This window comes from Kryptolebias marmoratus, linkage group LG12, assembly GCF_001649575.2.
Source record: "Kryptolebias marmoratus isolate JLee-2015 linkage group LG12, ASM164957v2, whole genome shotgun sequence".
Taxonomy (NCBI): domain Eukaryota; kingdom Metazoa; phylum Chordata; class Actinopteri; order Cyprinodontiformes; family Rivulidae; genus Kryptolebias; species Kryptolebias marmoratus.
In genome coordinates, this window is record NC_051441.1 from 3921109 (window position 1) to 3945263 (window position 24155).

Sequence of the window (24155 nt, forward strand, 5' to 3'; positions counted from 1 at the left end):
GAGTACTTGTTCAGTTTTCTATTATTAAAAACAATAATAAGGTCTAAGGTCTTTAAAAAGACTTGGTATTAATCTTTTTTTTTGGCTTACATCAAGAAACATTAAAATATGGATGTGAAGACGACATGGCTGACTTATAAACTCACCTAAATTAGATATATTCAAATATTCCACAATAAAATATTTTTTAACTTGATGAAAACAGCTTGTAACATAATTTAAATAAGAATTGTTTTCAACCATATTGCCTTGCAGACAGCGCAGTATGCTCAAGTCAGGTAGGATTTCTGCTAATTTGTATTGTTTGTTTTTCAAGGCTTAAATATTTATTAGATTAGGAAGTCAGTTTATTTTACTAACCTTTCGTTTGGATGCAGGAAGGACTGTGGTGCTGTGGAAAATCTTTGAAACAATCAGACTTTTTGAACCTAAATATAAATTATGCAGCTATTTTTGTCCCGTATATCCACATCCACGTGTTACTATCTGTGTCTTAAATCACCACACTCCCTCCTCCGTGCTTTGCCATTTTGTGAACAGTGTCATGTTCACCTCTCCCTTGTCTCAGTAGTTATTTCTCTCTCTTTTTTGAGTTAGCTCTCCTGATCCATGTTCTTTACCCGTCAGCGGCGTTAATGCACAAATAAAGTTAATTATTAACCACCAATAAACCCCACAAAAAGAAGGAGGTATTTAAAAGTGAGCAATGGTGACAAACGTCAAACAGAAAACTGATGTTTAGCAAAGTTATCAAGAGAGATAAAATCTCTCTTTCAAACATAAAACATTTAAAAAGAACCAAGAGAACGGTGAGGTCCAACAGTTAGCTAATAGCAGGAAGCAGCTAAAGCAGCGGTGGGCAATCCTGGTCCTCGAGGACCACTATCCTGCAAGTTTTACTTCTTTCCTTGGTCCAACACACCTGATTCAGAGGTTAAATTACCTCTTTGTGTTCTGCAGAAGCCTGTTAATCACCCATTGATTCAAATCAGGTGTGTTGGAGCAGAGAAACAAGTAAAACATGCAGGATAGTTGCCCTCCAGGACTAGGATTGCCCACCCCTGAGCTGAAGTCTGTCATTTAGCAGAAGACAATCCTGAGAATATGCGGATCTGAGCCCAAACTTCCTGGCAGCTCACCATTTTTGGAAAAGAATGCTGCCGTTCTGCTCTGTAAGAAACTGTAACAAATGTAATGGCATTTATTAGTACTCGTATCGGTACTCTCCATTGGCAAATACTCAGATGTAAGTATTTGTAGTACCGTGCGTTGACTCTGGTGGTTCTGGCCAGGGTCCAGATTTGGTGTGGAACATCTGAACTGAACGGTTTTATCTTGGTCTTATCTGCTGAAACGATGTTCTCCCGTTATTCATCAGGCTTCTCTTGTTGGTGTTTCATTATCTATCTTTTTCGCTGTGCATTTACCTCTCTGCTTGTCAGAACCAGATGGCTCAAGTAGCTCAATCTACTAAAATATCTTCACTGTAAGCGGCCGTGGCTCTGATTATTGCTACTTTAGCTCATTCTTTACCTGCTGATTACTGCTGCAGTTGTGTCTGCACTGATTTCTACTCTGTCACCGATCTTCCTGTAGTCGTTTTCAACTTTTTCAACTCTCACAACGAGATTTCTTTTTGTGCATCTGCGAAGCAATAAGAGGCCCAGCACATTATCAGAGGTTTGAAATTGTTGTTGACTTTTGTGCAACAACCACCATAATGGAGCTAAATAAAATGCAGAATCGGAGTTAAGTCAGGGTCAGTTTAGTCGGAAAGGAAAAAGCAAATCTACAAACAAAAAGTGTAACCGATGACCGCATCATAAACTTTTACACCTAACTTTAACCGTTATATTTGGTAACATCCTATTAGTTCTATAATTAAATTTTCATGCATTGATTCAGGAAATAAAAAAGGAAAACCCACTAGGTTTTGTGCGCTGCATGCAAACAGCCGTTTCTCATGGTTCTGTGGCTGCTCAGCAGCAGCAGCAGACAAACAGAGGGGGGCGAAGGACAGCGCGAGTTAGCACACGGAGAGACGGGAGCTCTCATCAGTGACTGGCTCGCCGGCTGTGTGGACGGAGCTGTGGCGCAGGAGGAGCAGAGGAGGTGCGACGGCGGAGGGGGGCGAGAAAAAAAAAAAGGAAGCTGGCTGAAAACTGGAGGAAAACGCGTGAGAGAGGGAGGCGGGATAAACGGAGCGATCACCGAGGAGAGGGAAGTCATTCAGAGCAGGGAGAACGGGGGAAAGCTGGAAGACAAGGACACGGAGCGAGGAGAACGCACTGAAAAGCCTTTCCTGACGGGGAGAAGCACAAGAGTGCGCACAGAAAGTGGGAAAGAAGAGGAGGAGGAGGAGGAGAAGGGGGAGCCCGACAGAAGCCTGAGACTACAGGACTTAACTGACATAACACAAGAAGAGGAGGAGCACGAGGGCAAGTTGATAGATTTGATTTGGAGTGAGTATTTTTAGACAGAGGAGCCGAGACATGAGAGGAATACCAAGATGAGAGATGCTGGTTTTGAGTCGGGGAGCAAAACTAGGGAGGAAGAGGAGGAAGAGTGAATAAACGGGAGACGGATTAAAGGTGGTGAGAAACACTTAGTTTCACAAAACCGATTAGCCTCGCTCTGGTGTCCTGCAGGAAAGCACCGTGCATGTTCATGAATGTGCATGAGTATCTTCTTCTCCATGTGAAAGTGTGTGGTGTGTTTCTAACCGTGGCTCTGGGTAAGAAGCAGATTCACGACACGATGAAATTACCCTGCTGTCCCCAAAGGAGCTTAATAACATCATTTAAAGCTGAGACACCCGAGTGCAAACTGGGACAGAAAACAAGCGAGCGACGGAGACATTTTTGAATTAAAGTTTGTACTTAATATCGGCAACATCTGACTGACAAACACCTCTGCAAGTCAGTAAAGCTCAGGAGCACACAGTTGCAAGTTGAAAGAAGAGAAATGTGGAACAGAGCAGGCTCTCATCGACAAACCACTCCACACCTCTGTCATCTCTTTACCTGAATTATCTTCTCTTCTGTTGTTTGTTTTTTTTGTCCTCTCTTCCTTTCCTTCTCTCCTCCTGCCTCTTCCTCATCCCTTTGCTCTCTGTCTCATCATCTCTCCTTCTCTGTCTCACTAACTGCCGTGGACGGCGGACTCACTCATGTAGAAGACACCTTGCTTAGAGCACATTTGCCTCTGATTTTTCCTCTTCTTCTCCTGCTGAGTTGGATGATTGGAGAAAATCTCATACTTGGAGAACATGGAGGGAAGACCAACAAGTAGCAGCTGCTGAGTTCATCACAGCTCCTGCACCCGAGGAGGACTTCAAAACGTACATGTGAGGGTACTTTCACAGAGCGTGTCGTAATACTGTGTGTGACTGCATGGGGTAACAGTGGCCAAACGCATATCCATGTGTAGATTACAGTAGTGGATTTATCCTGGAGCTACATGTGGGCCCCAGCCCCTGAGGCCAGCCTGGGAAATGAAGCCTCTCCTGCGGTTGTAGGAGCGCTGTGGGCAGCCATGGCCCTGGAGGGGCATTGTCTCCGGAGGGGATCCCCGGCCATGATTAGAAAGGGTCGTAAGCGACGTCACACGAAGCAGACTCTGGCTCAGGTCACATCCACTCTGCTGTCAAGGACACGTCTACACGGCCTGCGGCATGTTTGTGTCCCCGGTGGATCCGTTGGCCGCAGGGCCTTCTGGTTGCTGGCCCTCTGCACCTCCCTGGGATTGCTTTTATCCTGGTCCTCCAACCGTCTACTTCACTGGCTCTCCTTTCCCACATACACGCGAGTCCACACCGAATGGGCCAAAGAACTGGCTTTCCCTGCTGTCACTATCTGCAACAACAATCCCATTCGCCTCTACAAACTTACAAAGAGTGACCTGTATTTTGCTGGCCACTGGCTCGGCCTCCTGCTGGCTAACCGGACAGTCAGGCCCATGGTTTTGGACCTGCTGCAGGAGGACCGTCTGGCCTGGTTCAGAAAACTGTCAGACTTCAGGCTATTTCTGCCACCCAGAAACTTTGAGGGAACCAATCTGGAGTTTATGGACCGACTGAGCCACCAGCTGGATGAAATGCTTCTCTCATGCAAATACAAAGGAGAGCCCTGCGGAGCTCACAACTTCTCCTCTGTAAGTCCAACTTCTTCTGTTGTGTTTCTGACAGTGTTCCTTTTGTGTTACTTTTTTAGTCTTTCCTTTCAATTAGCTCAACTTGAACATCATTATAAAGTTATCTAGGTATTAATTTCATGCCCAACCACGGTTTGTATTATTACATTGTCTTTTTAGAGGATTGTTGTGTTCCACAGGCAAAAAAAAACATTTGCAAACCAGCAAAAAAAAGTCCTTGAATGTAGTTAAATGAGTAGCTATGGCCATCTATTGGTCAATTAAAGGCCTGTGATAAAGTACATGGCTCCAACCACTACCATTGTTTTCAGACATTCAGGAAAATTAACTGTCTTCGTGTTGGATTATTTTTCTGTGTGGCTATTGTTCTGCATGGTTGTTTTCGAGTTTGTAGGTATGTGTGCCCACTCATCTTTCCTTGGTGTGTTTGTGCCATCACAGCTGTTTCCTCTGCAGGAGTGTGGACACTTTGTCTTTGTTTATTAGTACCGCTTTAATTTAGAGATGGAGACTGATGACAAGTCCACCTGGTCCTACATAAGTGTTTAAATTTAGAAGTTCGGTACCTAGTCCACAGTTGGCAGCTTTGTGGATGCAGGCACACACAGTTTTCTTCTACAAGTTAGGTAATTTAAACAAAACAAAAGTCTTCAGAAAGTGGTGAAGCTGTGTAATTGGGATTTCTTTGTCAAGCCTGGGCTGAGTTTGATTTCTACGGGATTGTTTTCCCCTTGCTTTTTAGTTTTGTGTTTTCAAGCCTTTGTTTTGTTGGGTTTCCAGTGATAATTAGATGAAGGCCAACTTTAAAAGAAAAAAGTTTAGAGAGCTAATATATTCTCTGCAAATAAGGGTATGTACATATTTAATTAATTTATTTCTGTTTCTGTTTTATGTCTGAATGAAATGCTTTTTTCAGCTCTCCTAAAGAGGCAGAAAAATTGTCACATTGATGCTTCTTCCCAAAGTGTTTTAACTGAGGTAAAGGAGTAAAAGCATGTTTCTTTCTGACAGCTTATTATTTTAACTTATTAAAAACACTTGTTAGGGGGTCTCAGTTAGTCCTGGCTGTGTTTAGTTTGGTTGTTGTGTCAAAGTCTTTTGTGTGCATAAAAACGTGAGTATTCTTTGAAGCCATATTTTTACTGATACCTTTTCTTTGTAATGGCATTTATTGGTCCTCAACACAAATCCATCCATCCATCCATCCATCCATCCATCCATCCATCCATCCATCCATCCATCCATCCATCCATCCATCCATCCATCCATCCATCCATCCATCCATCCATCCATCCATCCACCCTCTTTTCCTTTCTGAGTCATAGATATCTTGTACTTATTTCCAAAAGTCACGGTGCGAGAGGCGGGGGACACCCTGGACAGGTCACAAGTCCATCCCAGAGACACATTGAGACAAATGAGACAAACAACCAGTTAACCCAACATGCATGTTTTCAGTCTCTGAGAGGAAACCGGAGTACCTGGAGAAAACCCACAAATGCACAAGGAGAACATTCAAACTCCACACAGAATCATTACCATAATAATTATTACTATTTCATATAAAATCACATCTTTTCATGTACACTGTTAAATTATTGAAATAGTAAATTAGATTAATATGGGTTCATTAGCTAGTTTTTACCTAATTTTTAATATTTATGTTCACTCCCAAGTTATTTTTATGCCCCAGAGATGCAAATTATTCCTTTCAGAAACGGATTCAGTGCATAAAGATTTCAGAGGAGGGATAAAAGCCAGACACAGGAATAGTTACTAACACACACAGACTAGAATGGAAATACGGAGCCCAATCTATCTTGTTTATATCAGACATTTAAACCATTTTTCCTCCGTTTTTGGTTTGTTCTTTTCCTGTACCTGTTGTAATAAACAAATGTCATTTTCCAAAAAGCGAGCAGTAATGGATATGAAGTCTTTGTTGTTTGATGTGTTTGCAGCTTGAGGTGGATTTTCATGTGTATCTGCTTCAATGAAGCACATACAACCTTTGACCCCCAAGCTTCTGATTGGCATTTGAAAGTGTCAGGATTTTTGTTCCTGACAGCACTCAACCAAACAAAATTACCCCTTTTCTTTTCTCTAAAGTCAATAACTTACAGTACAGTCATATTCACAGTTTATGGTCAGGGCTTGTTGATGTGAGTACCTGATTTGGTGCAGTCTGATGATTTTCATTTGTTTTTCCAGCTCAGTGGTAGGTGCTGCTCTTTCTGTCCTCTTTGTCTCGTCTTCTTTTCTCGCTCTGACAGAAACAAGACGAGGCTCATCGGTCTGCTGCCCAGTGAATAACAAAACAATAATTGCAGCAGGGAGGAAGAGATTTTCCTACTTGGTTGAGTTCAGACGTAGGCCTCAGAGTATGGTTGTGGTGTTTGTTTTATGGCAGGTCACGCCATGTCAAGGCAAACGCGTTCAGTGGATCCCAGATGATCCGTTTCCAGAGTGAAGCCTGTGTTGTTTTATAAGATGAGAACGAAAGCTGTTTGTGTCAGGTGTATTCCTAACATTCAATAAGTCCGAATGTTGTGTGTGAGTGGCTCAAGCTGTTGATGGAAAAATGTCCTCTGAGAGCGACCGCTGTGCATCTTAAAGACTTAATCTGTCCAATCTCTCTGAAATACCAGCTTAAAGAACCATTAAGAACAAACAGAAATAAATGGCAGATTTCTTTTAAGCCCAAGTATGCTCAACTAGTTTGAAGCTTACGGAAAAGCATGAGCATCTTATTTGTACCTTCTGAATTATTATTTTGTTTTCCTGTCTTATTTTTTTATTGTTTTTTATGTAGTTCGAGAAAAATGACTCTAAAATGACGCTATCATTCTTCTACTTTCAGCTTTTACCTTTAGCTGTTTTTGCTATTTTTTGTGTTATTATACTTTAAGCTTTTAGCTGTCCTTCTGCTAAATTTAGCTTTTACTTGCTCTTCTGCTTCTTTTAGCTTTAACAACTTAATTTTAGCTTCTTCAGTAAAGTCATTCAGCGTTATTTCTCGTCTTGTTACGTTGACAGTATGTTGAGTACAGTCAGATTTACTGCACTGATTAGAGCCACATCGATGCTTCACTCCTCTTCCTTCTCATCTTGTTCCACCTTACAGGGAGCTTCATGACGTTAACGGGACCTCCGAGGTTTTGCTAATCTCATTAGCTTTCTGCTGCAAGTCAGCAAAGACTCCCCAAGGCCCGTTCAGTATCCCAGCATTTACAGCACCATCACTCTGACACCAAAAACACACGGAACAAAGCACAGCAAACGGTGCTAAATAAACATGAGAACGCTTGACCTGTGGGTGTAAATTCCCATGATGGGATGCTTTATTGTCTTGGAGAGAAAGTGTGAAATCTGGTTTTGATAGCGGTTGGTTTTAGAGTCCAGAGAATGCTTTGAACTGCCAAGCGGTGAGTTGCTTCTGAGGTGAAGAAGAAAAACAGACGACTACTGGTTGGAAATGAGAGATGGCACAGAGACAAAGGTGTCTGGTTGGGAATACAAATGGGTCCCATAACTCTGGCCTGCCCCTTGAGCAGCAGGGTCTCATGTGCTGAATCCACGGTGTCAGAGAGAGCTGGTAGCGGGGCTGGCAAATCGATAAATCTATTAGGTTCGAGCTGTAGTTTATGATGGTCTATTTTGCTCCCACATTTCCAATAGTGATGTACGCTCAGCTACCCCGCAGCGAGACCCATCAGCGAAGGGATGACAGAGCGGGCGAAGTGTGCCAAAGGCGAAGAAAACCGCTCACACCATCCTCAATAAAAGTAAATGACACGTTAGCGAGCCGAGCCCATATATGTGGAGCAGATACACATCTCCGCCCTGCTTCCCGGAGCTCCATCCAGGACTAGATAACTGCACCCGCACTGACAAATTAAACAGTGCTCCGAGTTTTAGAGAAGCACCTAATCACACTCTGGGCAGGGAGTGTCTTTCCGCCATGATGCATCAACTGTATCTGCGGAGAAATCTTCAAACGCTCGGTTTGGCTTGAGAAGATTTTGTTCATATTTATAGTTTTGTTAAAACAAATATAATAAATTTAGTTGAATGTTAGTGGGTTTTTTTAACAGATCTGGTAGACTATTTCAGTACTACAGGGATTAAAACTCACAAAGAGATAAATCAAAAGCATTTTATTTCTTATTATTTAGTTGATTTATTAAGTATAAAGGCAAACACTTCAGATTTGCCTATCTGGCAGGAAAGGGAAACCAAAATGTTGCTCTGTATCTGTGTGAACATGGTTAAATATGGAAATACACACAGTTATTTGGCCGACGGGGTTTTGTTGCCACAGTTTAAAAGGCTGTAATGTGTCACGGTTCACAGGTGCAAAAGAATCAGTTTTATGAGAGTTCTGATTGTTTGACCTGTGCAGGTGGGAAATTATTAGTGTCATTAAGCTGAAGAAGGGTGCTGCAGACCTGGGCTGCCTGCTGGAGTGGAAATTACCAAACAAATCCTTTTGTTCTACGATCACATCTCTTGTCAGCAAAACAGTCTGATTAGGTTCACACTGCAGGATAGGACGGGCAGGGATGGACGTCGACGTTGTTTTTAGCTTTTCTGTTAGATCTCAAACATTCCCACGCTGGAGCAGCTGGAGCAAAGAGGCTGGGAAGACCTCTCAGGACCAGAAGGTCACTGGTTCGCCTTCCTGTGTCCGGGGCTGTAGGTGAGGCTGCTCTGCTCCAGTCTTTGTCACAGCTGAGGTAGGAAGATTAGAAAAGAATAGAAGCACTTTTCTGTCATTGTGCGTGGCACAACAGAATCATGAGCGTTTCTTTTTGGATGCACTGTGAAGGCACACTGACGATGATAAAGATTTTTCTGTCTGACTTTCTGACAAATAAGCTTGTTTTACAAAAAAAATAGAAATATGACTGCCTCTTTCAATTGGGTTGATTGATTAAACATGGGAATCAGGAATGGTTGGACGAGGACTGCATGAGGAATGCGCTGTATTATTCTTTAATATTGCGGTGGTAGCAATTGCGATAAATCTACATTTTTTTCCTTTTTTCTTCTGTCATCACTTTTATCTAAGCCAAGTGTGGACATCAAGGCCAGTAAGAGTCAGTTGATTGATCAAATACATTATTAGCAAGTAGAATATGAATGTATGGTACTTGAAATATACTGATTTATGAGTTATCGTGGTCCTTCCATACTGATATTGCGCTCACTCATCTTGCAGTGGTCATAACTTTGCGACATATTGAGCAGCCCTAGTTTAGACCAAATAAACCATGCTTTGTTAACTATGTGGTACATGGATTTTATATTTTTTAATGTTCAGTGCGAAAGGAAATTACACATCTTTCTCCAAGTTGTGGTAAAAACAACTGAACAGCCACGTGGGAAGCTATTCTGTTCCAAGTGTTGTGCACACCAGTTGCGCATTTGGTGAGTTGGATGGTCTCCTGATGCTCTTCATGTCCACTCCTGATCTGGAAGAACGTGGCTAAAACAAACTGAGAGTGTTGGGATGGAGGAAAGAAGAAAATGCGGGATTCGGCCATTTGCTTTTCAGGCGTCGCCACAACGAGTTGTCTTCTTCGTCCTCTGTCCTCACTCCAACTCCCTCCGTGTCCTCTCTAACTGTGGGTTTTTAGGAACCATTATTGTAATATTTAACAGCAACATCACAGCTTCATGTTTTCCTAATACGACGCAGCCCTAAAACTGTGATTGTTTTCTCTCCAGACGTGGAAATGCTTTGAGCAGGAATGTTTGTGTGCAGTTGCAGCTTTTTTTATTATTATTCTTTTCAGCTGCAGTTTATATTTTTATTGTGCAGCTGTAAATATTTGCAGCTTTTGGATTCACCTGATGGCTTCCTCTTCTCATCAAGCCCAGACTCAATCAGCAGATCGACTGAGGCTTATTTGCGAACAGCCCTTTGAAGCAGTCCTCAAAGCCTGATCTATCACCGCTGAGCATGAAGGAGCCTCTGATTGAAATTTAAGCACATCCAGGTAATAATGAGGGGCTCTGACCTTTTCAGCGGGATTCTCTGAAGCAAGACCATAAAGCTATTGATTCAGACTGAAAGAGATGGACAGGAGTGGAGCTGTAGCTCAAACCAAAGCAATTTCATTACTGCAGGTTGTCCCATGTTAACCATACTCATCACTCCCGATCCAATTTCACTCTCAGAACAAATAGCTCAAGTGGGTATTTTATGAGCACAACTTTCACTTTTCATGGGAAAAAACTACAAGTCCGCTGTGTTTAATTGGAACGACCGAAACATTGATTATTGACGCCACAACCAGTGGATACAGGCAGCATCGAGTGGCTGTTGGACGGCAAGCCGAGAGCCACAAACCTCCTAAACCTCCTGTTGTAATGCAAGCCTGAATACAGATTAAAAGATTATACATGGTTAGTATTCAAGAGGTCATGTTGATGCATAAAGCGCAGGACTTGTAAAAGGTTGGTGTTTAGAATAGAAAGCTAATGAATGCTGTTCTGTTCTATGAATATCATTACCTGAAGCTGTAGCCGTCCTCCTCTACAGTCTATGGAGGATATAAGTTACAACTCAGTTTGTATTACTGGAAAAAAACAAACTTTCTTTGGTGTTTATGTAAGAAACACATCGAGCAAAGATAGAAACAATAATTGTGATATGCAGAGGCATGCTTAAATGCCTTGACTGACCTCATGTTTCACCGTTCGCTGCTTTTTCTTGCATTTCTTCTCCCTTATGCAAACACACTCCACACTGAAGATGTGCACACTACCCACAAATTTAAAAAATAATAAAATAAAATCTCTGAGGATCTTTGGATGAAACCCAACAACCTCCAGTGTTGGCTTTGTGCTGCGAGTGTTCATTGGACGAGTTTCTAAATGCCAATCTTACAAATAAAAGAAAGCGCCTTCAGCAGAGTGTCGTTAAAGAGACTGCAACCTTAAAACAGTGTCAAAAATTACCTAAGAGTTGCATCAACAACCTTCTGACACAAAGTCAACAAAGCACACCCCTTGCAAAGGTGAGATATTCTTATTGCAGTGAGATTTGATCCAATTGCATTACATTGCACCACTGTACATGTAAATCTCAGGACAGTTTAGGATAAAAGTTCACGGTTCAAAAGACAGTTTGAGTTACTAAAGCCGTCTTCTCAGAGTGAAACACATCAATGTCACGTCAAAATCAGAATGCCTTTCTTCTCATCACACAATTAAAGCAGAAATGAGTAGCTAAACTTGTCAGCGAGCACAGAATGAAGGCAGCAATAATTACAAAAACAGAGCTTTTTAAAGCCAGATTATAGGTTTAAAAATAAAACAAGGATGGTAGAAACAATATATAGATGTAGACTATATTAGAAAGGAATAAATGTGTGTTTGTTGAAGCTTCTCCGCTTTTTGTGATATTGACGGTGGTACGTGTTACAGCACGGAGGAAGCAAATTTTCAGATTTACCTAATTTTTTCACTTTGAGAAAGAAAATTAAGACCAGAATTAAAGTATTCTTTGATATAGTTTCGTCCCGTTTGTCTCTCCAAAGGGCTCCGAGTCTGGTTTTGATTTTGATATATTTTAGTGTTTTAGAGAAATCCATCTACAAAGATCCATATATGACTTGTACGACTTGGTAAGGCGGCACAAAAGATCGCAAATTTATCACCATTGCAGTATCAGTATCACAGACGGCTGCAATAAATCAATAAATCGTGTTTTTTTTTTCTCACAAACCCATTAAATTTCAAGTATAAATCATTTATGTTCTGTATGTTAATGTTAATGATATATTTGATCAATCCAGTGGACTTTTGGGTTTATTTCAAACAATATCATCCCAATAATGAACAATATTATCACACATTGCAAGTTTTTCTAATACTGTGTAGCATTTTTCTTTTATATTTATATTAACAGACTGTTTCCATCTTCTCCTCCTCAGTTTGTCACGTTGCATTTCTGTTTTCACCGAACAGATAACTAAACGGCGGCGCTGTGTTTGCGTTTTTAGTGGCCATCGTAGATTTTGCTCCATGTTAGGAGGAGAAGGATGAAAAAAGAAAAGAATATTCAGTGAATTTTGATCCACAGCTTCACCTCGGGATGTTTTTTTTAAATTCAGAGCACAGATCTTTTAAGTTTTCACATTAAAAAACCAAAAAGCTTTTGTCTATTTCTCATAGTAAAACAAAAAATGAAAAAGGGGAAACAGGAAACTCAGGTTGTTAATTTTTTATCAATTTATTACAAAAGAAATATTGAGCAGAGAATCACTCGAATGAGAGAATTCCAACAGTGAGACAATGCCTTTTTGAATTAAACTTATCAGCAAAAAGAACCAGAACGAACAAAGAACTGTAAACAGGCATGTTCTACGCAAGACGTTCAATAAATCCTGTTTTCCAAAACATTAATCAGAGTAAATATTTATGAGAACTTTAATTAAATCAACTCCAGTTTCAGGATCTTATCCTAAAATATCCAATTATGACATTTTGTAAGCTCACACAGTTTAGTTAGGAATTAAATTAGCTGTATTTTAAAATCACAGCACATTTCTCTGCAAGTTAGTATGAAATAATTCAGCATTCTTAAGCATAAATTTAATGAATTCGATCTAATTGTGAATTTTTTTTCTGACGTCTTCATAAGAAGGACTCAAACAATCAACAGAACAACTTTTCCTGCAGCCTTCAGGTTCATTTCATCCTCTGCTGTCGAGAAGACAGTAGCATTTATTCCTCTCCGTGGCGAGATTAGACTCAAACTGTATGTGACCCAGTTTTTGTTAAAGACAATGCTTGGATAACCTTTAATATCTTGAGAAGCTCTGTGCCATTCAGACGCACAACCTTTTGAAAAGGAGCTCACAGACAGACAGAGCTGTGTGGAGTTATTGTTCGATGAATCTTTCATAAGCAGCCCTGACACTAATATGGATTTCCTAGCTTGTGATGTGCATATATTAGTGTCTGTTTTCATGTTGTGGCGTTTTCCAGTCTGTCTGACTTACCGTGAACACCAACAGTCACAAATTAGTGACCAGAAAGTGTAATTTTTTAATTGGCCTGCAGTTATTTTCTGTAAGGGCTGAGGTATAAAAGTAGCTCCAGTATTCATATGTTAGAAAATAAAATGGTTTCCACACTATTTAATTTTCACTGGTTTTTACCCTCATATCGATGGTTAAAATGTCCTTAAATTAAATATTTGTGAGCAAAACTTGTGAACTTTTGTGTTTGTTTACCTCTGGAAACAGCCGAAGTGACTGAAAACAGGTCAGCAACGGCGACGTCTATAAAAGATCCATTTGGGGTCGAGAAGTCCGACAGTTTTGACGTGTTTACGCTCAGATTTGTTGAGCAGATGACGTGGTTTGTTTACATGGAGCGTGGACCCACATTTCAGAGCTACATGTCTGTGGAACTACTGCACCGTCAGGAGGACCTGTTTTAGGTTTGATGTCATCGTTTGCAAGAAGTACCTTCAGGCGAGCGGACGAGTAGGCCTGTCGCGATAAACGATAAATCAAAATGAGGTTGTCATTTTCATTTACCGGCGTTATCGTTCCTTCGTGTGTCTCTCTTTCTACTGAAGACGCTGGAGGACAAAAGGCTCCGGTGGTCTTCACTGACCCCCTCACTTTCTCTTAGCGTCAGGGGGGCGTGGCCTATCGCGTCAGGTAGCCAGCCGAGGCGCCTCAACATACTGCTGAACCGTGTGCTTTTGTTAGTTTGCACTTTTTGTTGATAAAACTGTCAGTTTTGTTCATCTTCTCTATATAAAACTATTGATTATTACTTTCTGAAGGGCAGTTTAGTTTACAGACTTAATAATCTGTACTGTGTTGGTTGAATGTAGGTTTTATTTCTGTTTTTTTATTTTATTTAATTTTTTATTCAAGTGCATTCTTTGTTAACGGAGGCTGAGAGTCCATTTTATTTTTGTTCTCGGTTGTTTTGTTTATTTTGTGTTCCAGTTCCAGTGTTAAATGTTCTTTTGAAAGTAAAGTTTATTAATCTTTGAGAGGACGTACTTGCACTATTATGTTATCATCATTACATTGGTTTAAAACGGCCGATAAACGATATTATCGTTTATCGCAATAATTTCTGAGACAATTAATCGTCCAGCAAAATTTGTCATTGTTGTTTCGGATTATTTGAAGGCTCTGTGGACGGTTGGTGTCTCACCATGAAATCATCGGGACTTTAAAGTTTCCTGATTCAGCCGTGTTTGATAGACCCAGCTGTTAAAGTCTGATCTGGTGACAGCCGCCTTATCTGCAAGCTGCTGCTTCTTGAAATCCACACAGAAAAAAAAAAAAACACCTGCTGATTGAACTTGTTCTCTGTTCTTGTTTTCCTGCTTTTATCTGTCGAACAGATATGACTTTGTTTGTGTGCCGCTAGTTTTCCAATTCCAAGGATTACACTCGAGAAGGAAAATGTAGACTTTTCCGCCTTATCCCCCCCCCCACGCCCCGGTTTGATTACTTCTGCCTGTGTGCCTTTCAGCAAGCACTTAACCTCCAGCTGCTTCAGTCAAGTGGCTCTTCGGTGAGCAAGCTACGTTCCTTGTCTCTTGGATGACTCTCAGCTGTGTCGTTCCACAGATGAGACCTCGGAGACGCCTTCTTGAACAAAGGGTTAAATATGAAGCAAAGCGAAAATAAACAAACTTGAAACAGGAAGTGCTTGTATTTCTTGCTGTTTTAAAGGAGGAAACAATCCTTGTCTGTTAATGGCAGTTTGAGGGTGGTCCATCTTTCTTTAAACCCTCTGATGTCGTCAGAAAGTACATTTTTTATTTGTTTGCACACTTACTGCATCAAATCTCAATTAAAGTGTTTTCTAAGCTGTTCTATTTTTTAACACATACAACAAAAATTTGATTGAAGTGGTTAATTGCTTCTCAAAAAATAAAATAGAGGAAAAAACATCACATTGAGTACTCTGTTGGACTTTTCCTGACTTTTTGACAGCGTGATTTCTCTGTAGTTTGGACTTTACCAAAGAAAAATGTTTGTTTTCTTTCTTACAAGCCATATATTTTAAATTCCACCTTAAATTTTCAGCCAAATTGAGCTCCAGATTGTTTACTGGTCACGCTGTTCAGTTAATTTTGTCTTTGACAAAGAAAGGATTTGATCATTATTGTTTTAAAGATTAATTATGCCAGAAAAGGTGACTTGGTTACCTGTTGTTCAACAACATATCAGTCTTGTTTAAATGATTCGGCCTGATTTTTATGGGGATTTTTAGTCATCGTTAACATTTTTTTCACAAAATCTTTGTTTTCCTGAATAATCTGAAACCAAAAGAGGTGGAGCGGGTTACTCAACGAAAGGGAATAAAAACAAAACAATAAAAAAAGGCATAAACAATAAAGAAATAAAGTACACGACAGTGGGTTTAGGCTGAAAAGTGTCAACAAGGGACAGCTGTCTGAGATCTGAGGTTTTGTTAATAATTTAAAACTCTGAGCATCGCCTCTTTATCAGAAGCTAAATTTATAAATTATAAAAATATACGGAGCAAACTACAGCTTACTTAACTCACTTTTATCCTCCTCGATATATTGTTGGTTAAATAAAACATTATTAATTTAGTTTTTTATATCAGCTGTAATTTATTATCAAGCTGTTTTCTCATTATTGAGACGCTGCCTTATTCTTTAGTGAGGTAAACATTAATTTATTGATTTAAAATCAGAGATTCTTCAGGCTGTTGTACTTTTTTCTGAAAAAACATCAAATAAAAAACCTTCTACAGTAAATGTAATCAAAAATATTGTAGGCACAGACAACTAAAACTACAAAAAACACGTTTTCTTTGACAAAATTAGTTTTTCTCAGTAAATCAAAGTTCAGCTTTTCCTCCAACTTGTTTTAGAATGTCTGTTGTTATCAGCAGACATTTAGTTTTGATTAAAATAACAACTTTGTCAAATAATGTTATTGACATTAAAAAACAGGAACAATCAAAAACCTTGGTGTTAAAGTTGATTTAAGTCAGACAAAATTATCAGTTTTCTGATAATTTCTGAACTGGAGTCATGTTTTTCCAACGGTTTCTTGGTTAAAACAAACTATCATGTTGTTGTTTTTTTAAAAACTAACGAGAACGGTTACAGTATTGGTTGGAAAATAAATTTAAGACTTTTGGATTTATCTGCTTTCTTTAATTTATTTAGAATGTGTTTTTTGTGAAACGTTTTAATCTGAAACAGGATGGCTAAAGATTAAGAGAAAGGGATTTATTTGCAAAAAACAATCAAATCAAATAAAAATACAGATGAATGTTATGATTAATGGACAAAACCAAGAAAAGTTTGAATTTAAAACTCTGGTTTGTTGTCGAATTGATTTAGAAATCTTTACAAGATGAGAGCTGATGGAGTTAGACAAAAGCTAAAAGCATCGTAATATAATAAATATGATATAAAACTATATGAATGGATTGAACACGGACAGAAGAGATGATCTTAGATTAAACACTGAATACATTTAGACATTCTCATGTTCAGGATGCATTCAGTCAATCTTTGCTAATAACCATGAAGACGTTTACTCGCAGCACAAGGTCGAGCTAAAAAGAGGAGAAAACGAGCGTTGGTCGTTTTAATGCCACAGTTCTGTGCAGCACTTAATATCCAAAATGGGGATAAACATGTCTGCTCTGTCAAACTGGAGATGTAGGCTGAATCTTTAAAAGCACCTCACTAATATTTGATTTCCCTCCTTTAAAAAAAAAAAAAAAGACCCCAAAGCACGCCGCAAACCCAGTTCTGGTTGAAAATTAAGTATTCTATCTTAGGAATGTTTTTGACAGCAGATTTAAACGCTTCATGTGAGGTTTTACAGCAGGACCTTGTCTGAGGCAGTGATTAGAAAACTAGAAAATGTAAATTTAAGTTTTAAATCCAACGTTACTTCGTTATGATCTAAACAAACCAAGAAAAAGCTTAAATTTTGATGTATGAACTGTGTAAGAAAGTATAAAGAGAACCGGGATAAAAAAAAAAAGAAATATTAATGCTGCTGCAAGTGGCTCGTTTGTGGTCACCATGGCAACCACACGCTTGTCTCTCACTCCCTGAGTCGCATCTTAATTGAACCGTGAGCCACAGAAGTGAAAGAGTTAAAGATTATTCACTTCAAGTTTTAAAGAGAATATTTTTGATTTCAAATAAAGTTCAAATCTGTGGAAGTTTAGCTACGTTCTCGCAGATGTTAGGATGAAAGAGGACAAAAACATCTGCGTTTTGATGTACAAGTTGTGGCAGTAAGAGGAGGTAATTTGCAAAAAAAAATTCCAAAGTTAACTGTTAGTTGAACGTGTTGTGAAATAAATCTGTAAATATCATAAAACTTCAACTATAATTGAGTGAAAAGCATCAAAAATATCCAAACTCCAGTTCAGACGTGTTGGGTCCGTCTTTCTGTGACCCGTTTAAACTTTAATGTTTTTACTGTAAGTCAGGCTGAACCTTCTGCGTTTTAAAATCCCAATAATCTGCATTATTTGTCTCACTTTGCGTGACCAGAAGTCACAGCACGCTATTCCTGACCGAGCTGAACGTTTTGGTTTGTAATTTGCTTTATTTTGTTTTATTTCAAGACCAATAATAAGAGTTCAATCAGTGCTGAAGCGACGGCACCTTTAATAAGCTCATAGTGATTAAGGAACTTGTCATCTGAGGCAAGAAGGTGGTTTACTGATGTGTTTTTAAATAGTCCTTGAGCATAAATGCTCAGGGACAGAAAGATTTAGTTTCTATCAGGCTTCAGATACACGGACAGCACTTGTTAAGAATAATTTATTGCTGTTTTTCCTCATAAACCAGAGGGGAAAAAAAGATAAGACAATGGAGCTCCAACTATAAAACAATTACCATCTCTTGTCAAGGAGGAGATTAATTGAACTTTAGTGATTGTTTCTAGTCATAAAACAATGTCTCTATGGCAGATTTTGATGTACTCCACGTTGGTCAGATTGTAAGAAGTAAAGTTACTTTAACCTGTAGTATTTTGTCAAAGTATTCATTCATTTCCCTTGTTGCTTTTCCCTTTTTGTCTCACTCTGTGGAATTAAAATGGACCTTTGGAAGGCATAGCCACATGTGTTTTTGACTTTAAAGTTACAAAATATTTGCAAATGCAAAATAGGAAGACAAAAACAAAAAAAAAACGGAGATTGTGTCGGTGTGTCGAGTGTATTTTTCATTATTTTCTACATTTTGTCGAGCTTCCAGCCGCAGATCCTTTGTCTGTGAGTATTTCTACACTAAGCACATCGCCTTTGGGATCTTTCTGTTCCCTACATGACTGAAATCTTTAGTTTCAGTTTCTTTTGACTACAGTAACTTCTATATGTCTTGAGAGTTTTCAGGAAAACTCGAGTTGTCTTTGTTTTTTCTTGAAGCAGTGATTTTTATTACTCTTCCATAAAGTCCAGTTTGTTGTGAAGTTTTCTGTAAACAGACACTCCTGTCTGCGTTGTGGAGCTCCGGAGCTCCTTCAGTTACCTTTGCCCTCTTTGTTACCTTTTTGATTAATTTCCTCCCTGCTTGGTTTGTGAGTTTTGGCAGCCGCCCCCTTGTTGGCAGATTTGTTTCCCTTTTTTAATAACGAATTTATTGTGCTCCTTGGGATTTCTTTTCCAGCCCAACCCTGATCTTTTCTCCTGCAGAACCTTGTCCCAGACGTGAGCAGAGAGCTCCTCGGGTTCATTGTGCTTCCTTTTTGGTCGTTGATCATTCGCTGGGCGGTTTCACATTAAATATATAAAAGCTGAGACGCTGAACACGGCAGTTTTTACGACTCTAAATAAAAGTTTGGAAGTTGTATAAAATGTACTTAAAAACAGAATAATGATCTGCAAACTTAATGAACTCATTTTTTATTTGCAGTTCAACTTAACTAAAAGAAATTGTAACATTTTTTAGAAAAAATAATGGTAATTTATATTTTTTTTTGGGCAGTAACACATCTCAAAGAGTCAGGACAGGAGACAAAATTTCAGAATAAAGTTCCTATAATGAGAATTGGGAAGACTTTGAACATCCCATCATCACAGAGTCTTTTTGTTGTTTCATCAAGCAACAAAAGCAGCTGATCATATTTGTTTCACGAACCACTGAAGGAATTTTAATGAGGCTCTCAGAATTTAATCACTGGATGTACGACTGGAGTAAGTCCAATTCAAGATGGCCGCCACACAGTTAAAATAGAATGGGGCTAATCTAACAGATCCTGAGCAAAAATTTGGTGCGGTAGTAGCTGAGAGTCATCCCCAACAACATCGGATCACATCTTTTTGCACCAAAATGTTGACTTTTTAATCCATTTAATGTTATAAAATGGTAAAAGAAACAACCAAACATATCAAGCTAAATCTTCAGTCTTCAGTTCTGACTTTTAATTAGACATTTAAAGCTAAATGATCAGTTTGAGGAAAGTAATCGCTCCTCAAACGTGTCAGACTTCCTGAACAAACCTGCGTCAACGGCTGCAAGTTTCTGTCCACTTTCCTCTCTTTCACTGAGACCCAGGACTAATTATTTTTTAGCTTTTTTTTTTCCTTTACTGAGAAGCTTTTTGGAAGATGAATGAGGACACGCAGAGAGGAGACGAAGGACCTTGGTGTCGCCGTGGCCTTGAGGGTCTCACCATCACTGTGGCCCCATGACACCGTGGACACAGGTGGCACAAGCTCATTACTCCATCCACTAACTGTCCTGGATGAAAGGAAATAAAGGGCCCTGTTGGTGCACCCCCCGCTGCGGCATTCAGGCTTTTTGTTGGTCGGGTTTTGTGTGGGAGGTCACAACAAGAATTCAGCAAGAGAAGAATTGAGAATCTATATTACAGCAGAGATTTTCCCCGTTGGAGAGGAGAAATCTTAGCGCCCTTCGTTAGAAACGGAGAGAGAAGCTACATAAATTAGCTCCAGAATTATGTGACCCACCAATTAAATCTGTGTTTCCGAGCGAGGTTCATGCAAACCGTGTAAATATAGAAATCCGGAGCGAGGGAGAGGAACAAACAAGCTCACAGGGTGGAAGTAAAATGCGCAGGAATAAGGCGGAGGCTGTTTGGTAGACTGGCAGAAATCGGTGTCAGACCTGCGAGATCAAAGTGTTTTTTGAAGCTCTCACTTTTGTCACAGCAGCGATGCAGCCGGGGAAACCTTTTACTTATCAGGCGATCCTCACAGGTTTTACACAACTGTCTAATTTCAGGGCATGGCAATCCTGTTAAACACTTCAGCAGCAAAAGGGAGTTTCTGCCCCTAATCTTTAATTATCGCCTGCCTCTTTTTGCCTATGTCTGCGTCTGTCATTTACCAAAATATGTCATAAACTCGACAGATTTTAATGTAGTTTGCAGGAACTAATCACTGATTGCACATCTACAACTGAGTCAACCCAATTCAAGATGGCCTCCACAGCTAACTGACATTAAAAACACAAAAAAGACGACCTAAAATATGTTCAGATTTGGAGTCAACTATGACTGTTAGCGAAATATCTCATGAACAACTGGATGGATTTTAATGAAACTTAAAGGAAATCGTTGATTGCATCTCTACAGGTGAATACCTTTTGGATTCAAGATGGCTGCCACATCCAACAGCCTTTAGGCCTCACAGAAATGTCAGTAATTCAGTCAGTTTTACAGATACTGAGCTGAAAGTTGACGTGGTAGTAGCTGAGAGTCGTTCACAACACATACTCCGAGCGTGATATACCACAACAATGCATGAGCATATTGTTTACATGGTTTGACCAAAACTACTACAACTGTCATTTGTCACAATATGATAATAGTTTGTCTTGTAAGGTCGTGGGCGATATGCATTCCTTAAAGGAAGCCCAGGCTTTTCATTTTTAATGGATATTCTCTTTTTCATGCTTCATATTACTGGAGTTTTGTTTGAAGGTAAAGAATACACCAACAAACCTGGTTTTATGGCTAAATTAGAACTAAATTAATAACAGGAGAAAACATTTTGGACAACTTTAAATGCATGTTAAAGAGGAAACTGAAGCTATATTTAGGTTTTCTTACGTGTTTTTGATGCTACATATATTAAACTGTCAGCAGCACTAAAGTCAAGTCTAAACATTTTTTTGCTCCTGGGTGAAAAGTTTCTTAAATGCATTTTTCTCCCACTTTTCACCTACTGAGGGCTAGCCACACAGAACGGAGTGTTTATCAAAGACTTGTGAAATATAGATGTGAATCGACTGAGCTCAGCAAAACACAACATGCCACTCGGTAAAATAAACCAATACGGTGTGGTGTCTGGGTAAAATAGTTTATGTTCAGGCCTCAATAACATCCCTCCCCCCCCCCGAACAAATCAAAGGTAAACACCCAGCAGCGGTTTGGATTCGGAGCACAGGCCGAGTCTTCACACCTCGCTGCAGGCTGTTTCCCGTCAACACGTTCGGATATGCGACAGTTCGTTTTCTGCCTCTCCGCTGGTTTCCTCACAGAGCGCGTCAAAAGAAAAAAGATGTCTGCCGTTTTGTTTTGTTGTTGTTTCAGGTTTAAAAGCCAGCAGGAAATTAGAGTCCGACATCATCGCAGCCATAATGCGTTCAGAACTTCTAAAGTGCAGCTTCACCTTCTGCCCTCCGCACATTTCTGGGAAAAAAAGAAACAAAAACGACTAAAAGGGCACAAGGGTCTGTCGGAGAAGGACTGCGGCGGGATAGAAGAAGTTGAATCTAAGTGTCAGGCTGAAATTTATCAGTGCAGCAGGGAGGAAGAAAAGAGGAGACAAACTGCTGTCTGAGCTTTGGAGCTTTTATTGTGTGATGGTGGACCATGATGTTTAGGTGTTTTTGACTCCAGGTGCCTAAAATTAGACCTGGTGCTGAGGTAAAGATCGAGTGGAAGCCTGCTGTTTAATGCTACAGCTTTTAAATGTCCTATTAATCAAAACATTTATTGATTTCTCCGTCAAACGATCAAATAATCAGATCTGCTTGTGCTACCCAAGTGGTTCCCGACTTCCTTTTCCTGGAAACCCCGAACATCCTCCTTCACGCATGCACAACAAAATAATTCAGTAAGCTATTAGTTATTCACTCTAAACCCTTTCAAGAATATCCTCCTTTCTATGAAAAAGGGGACTTTTCACCTCCGTGCAGGTCTGAGCTGTCAGCTCTGACTTGAACTCTTAGTTTCTGCTTTTACTGTTCCAACGTGCCGAAGTCTCCGACACGGGAGGTTTATAAACTCTGCGCCTGGCTTGCCTGAGTGCAACCGTGTGCTTTGTTTTTTTGACAACCCCAAAAAACTTTTTTATTTTAATTTTAGTATTGAATGCAGGCAGGCTCCTCATCATAGCTGAAACACTGAATGTCCTCTTTGCTGAAAATTAAAAGTGTCACGGTTCACAAAAGACACATTGCCCACATTAAAAGCGGCCCCTGCTGCTGACTCTGCCTGCTTTGCTTTCATATTCAGAATATTTAAAAGCAGCAGGAATATGGTTGAGACTTTTACAACTTCTGAAATGCAAAGATTTTTTAAAAGTGTATCAATATGAGCAACATCATTGTGTCTGTTGTTGAGTTATCTCTTTACATAACATTCAAGTTTTCAGTTCTTCTCTAACTTAAATGCTTCAGATTTTTTAAAGATATACATTTCTGATTGCTCTCTTAAAGAGCATCATTGTGCTTTGCAGACAGTATCAACAATTCTGTCTTTAAAGTGTTTTTCTGTTTTGCGCACAACACGTAATTGCTCTTTGTTGGCATTTAAAGTTGTATCTGGATCATTTTCAGTGGTTCATAATAATAGGCACGCCTAAGTTCCTGAAACATAAGGATGCTGAGCACCGCTCTCCTCTCCTTTCACTTAGCAGTTCAATTTTTCGTCATTATTACCTCTTCACTTTCCCCGAGGCATTGTGATGTGCAGAAAGAACTGTGGTCCTGACAGCAGTTTTCATCTCCGGCTGAGCTGTCCTTCTGAAGGACAGGTGCTTTTGGCACCTTGGGGACTTTTACCGGACGGAGAGCGGGCTGAGGACAAGCTGTGGGCTGTCCTTACAGATGATGGTAGCTTTCTAAAAGCTTTAACTGAATCACTTAGTGCCTGGGAGCAGGAGTCGGGCGGTCTGACTGCTCTGAGAACAACCCGAATCCTGGAGGAAGTGCTCCGGACTGACTAAAGCCTCTGCAGCCTGAACCCGATCACATCAAGGCTTACTGATTAATCACCAGAACAGCTTCCACTTTCAAAGTTGGCCTTAAAGGTGGACAAGACTCGCTGGATTTACATTCTGCATGCACCCTGATGCTGAACGAATACAGTATTTTGTGGAGTTGTTCGTGCGTTCAGGATGTGCGTGCTCTTCTGGTGAAAGCAGCCATTGTCTTCCCAGCCTATTTTTATAAAACATCGTGCTGCACTGTCACCCTCCTGCCTTTTACAAGGATTTATCAGACCTTGTTGCATCTGTTTATAGCTTCAGGCTTGATTTGAATGAGCTGAGTGTGGGAGGAGGCTGGGGAATGTGCTGAGATATTAATCAGAAACAATCAGTCATGTTTACATTTTAATATATGAAAAGCAAAAGTAACGTTGTACATTATAGATGGCCGTTTCATCACTTTTTTCCCCTCCTCTGGCTTTGACAAATTTTTATAATTGAAGATTTGAAAGGATTGTCTGTTTAAACATCACACCAAAGCTGCAGAAATCCCAGATCATCTAACACTGATTTGATTTCACGGCTCTTAAAACAGACGACAGCTAAAAGCAGCTTTTTTTTATTCCATCATTTGCTCGCGGCCCTTATTGTTTTGCACAGATTAGCCCTGAAAGTTGACCTTGTCTGATCATATAAAAGTAATAAGATTACAAATGTTTAATAGTAACTTTTACATTAAACTCCTGTCTTTGTCTCATGGGTTTTTAATACTAAAACAAAAGAATTGTTTATTTTTTTAAATTGTACATCTAATTTTAATGTGC

At 39.7% G+C, this 24155-nt stretch overlaps 1 protein-coding gene across 8 annotated transcripts in view; it reads left to right on the forward strand.

Annotated features, from left to right (window-relative positions):
- The window catches only part of asic2 (acid-sensing (proton-gated) ion channel 2), a 356894-nt gene that overhangs the window by 206627 nt on the left and 126112 nt on the right, over positions 1-24155 (forward strand). Inside the window, exon 1 of one of the 8 annotated variants that reach the window (XM_017419423.3) lies at positions 3460-4152. The exons of the other annotated variants lie outside the window; for them this stretch is intronic. Coding sequence (XP_017274912.1) covers positions 3460-4152 — 693 coding nt within the window. Of the gene's footprint in view, positions 1-3459; positions 4153-24155 lie in introns of those variants that run through there. 8 annotated transcript variants of the gene reach the window in all.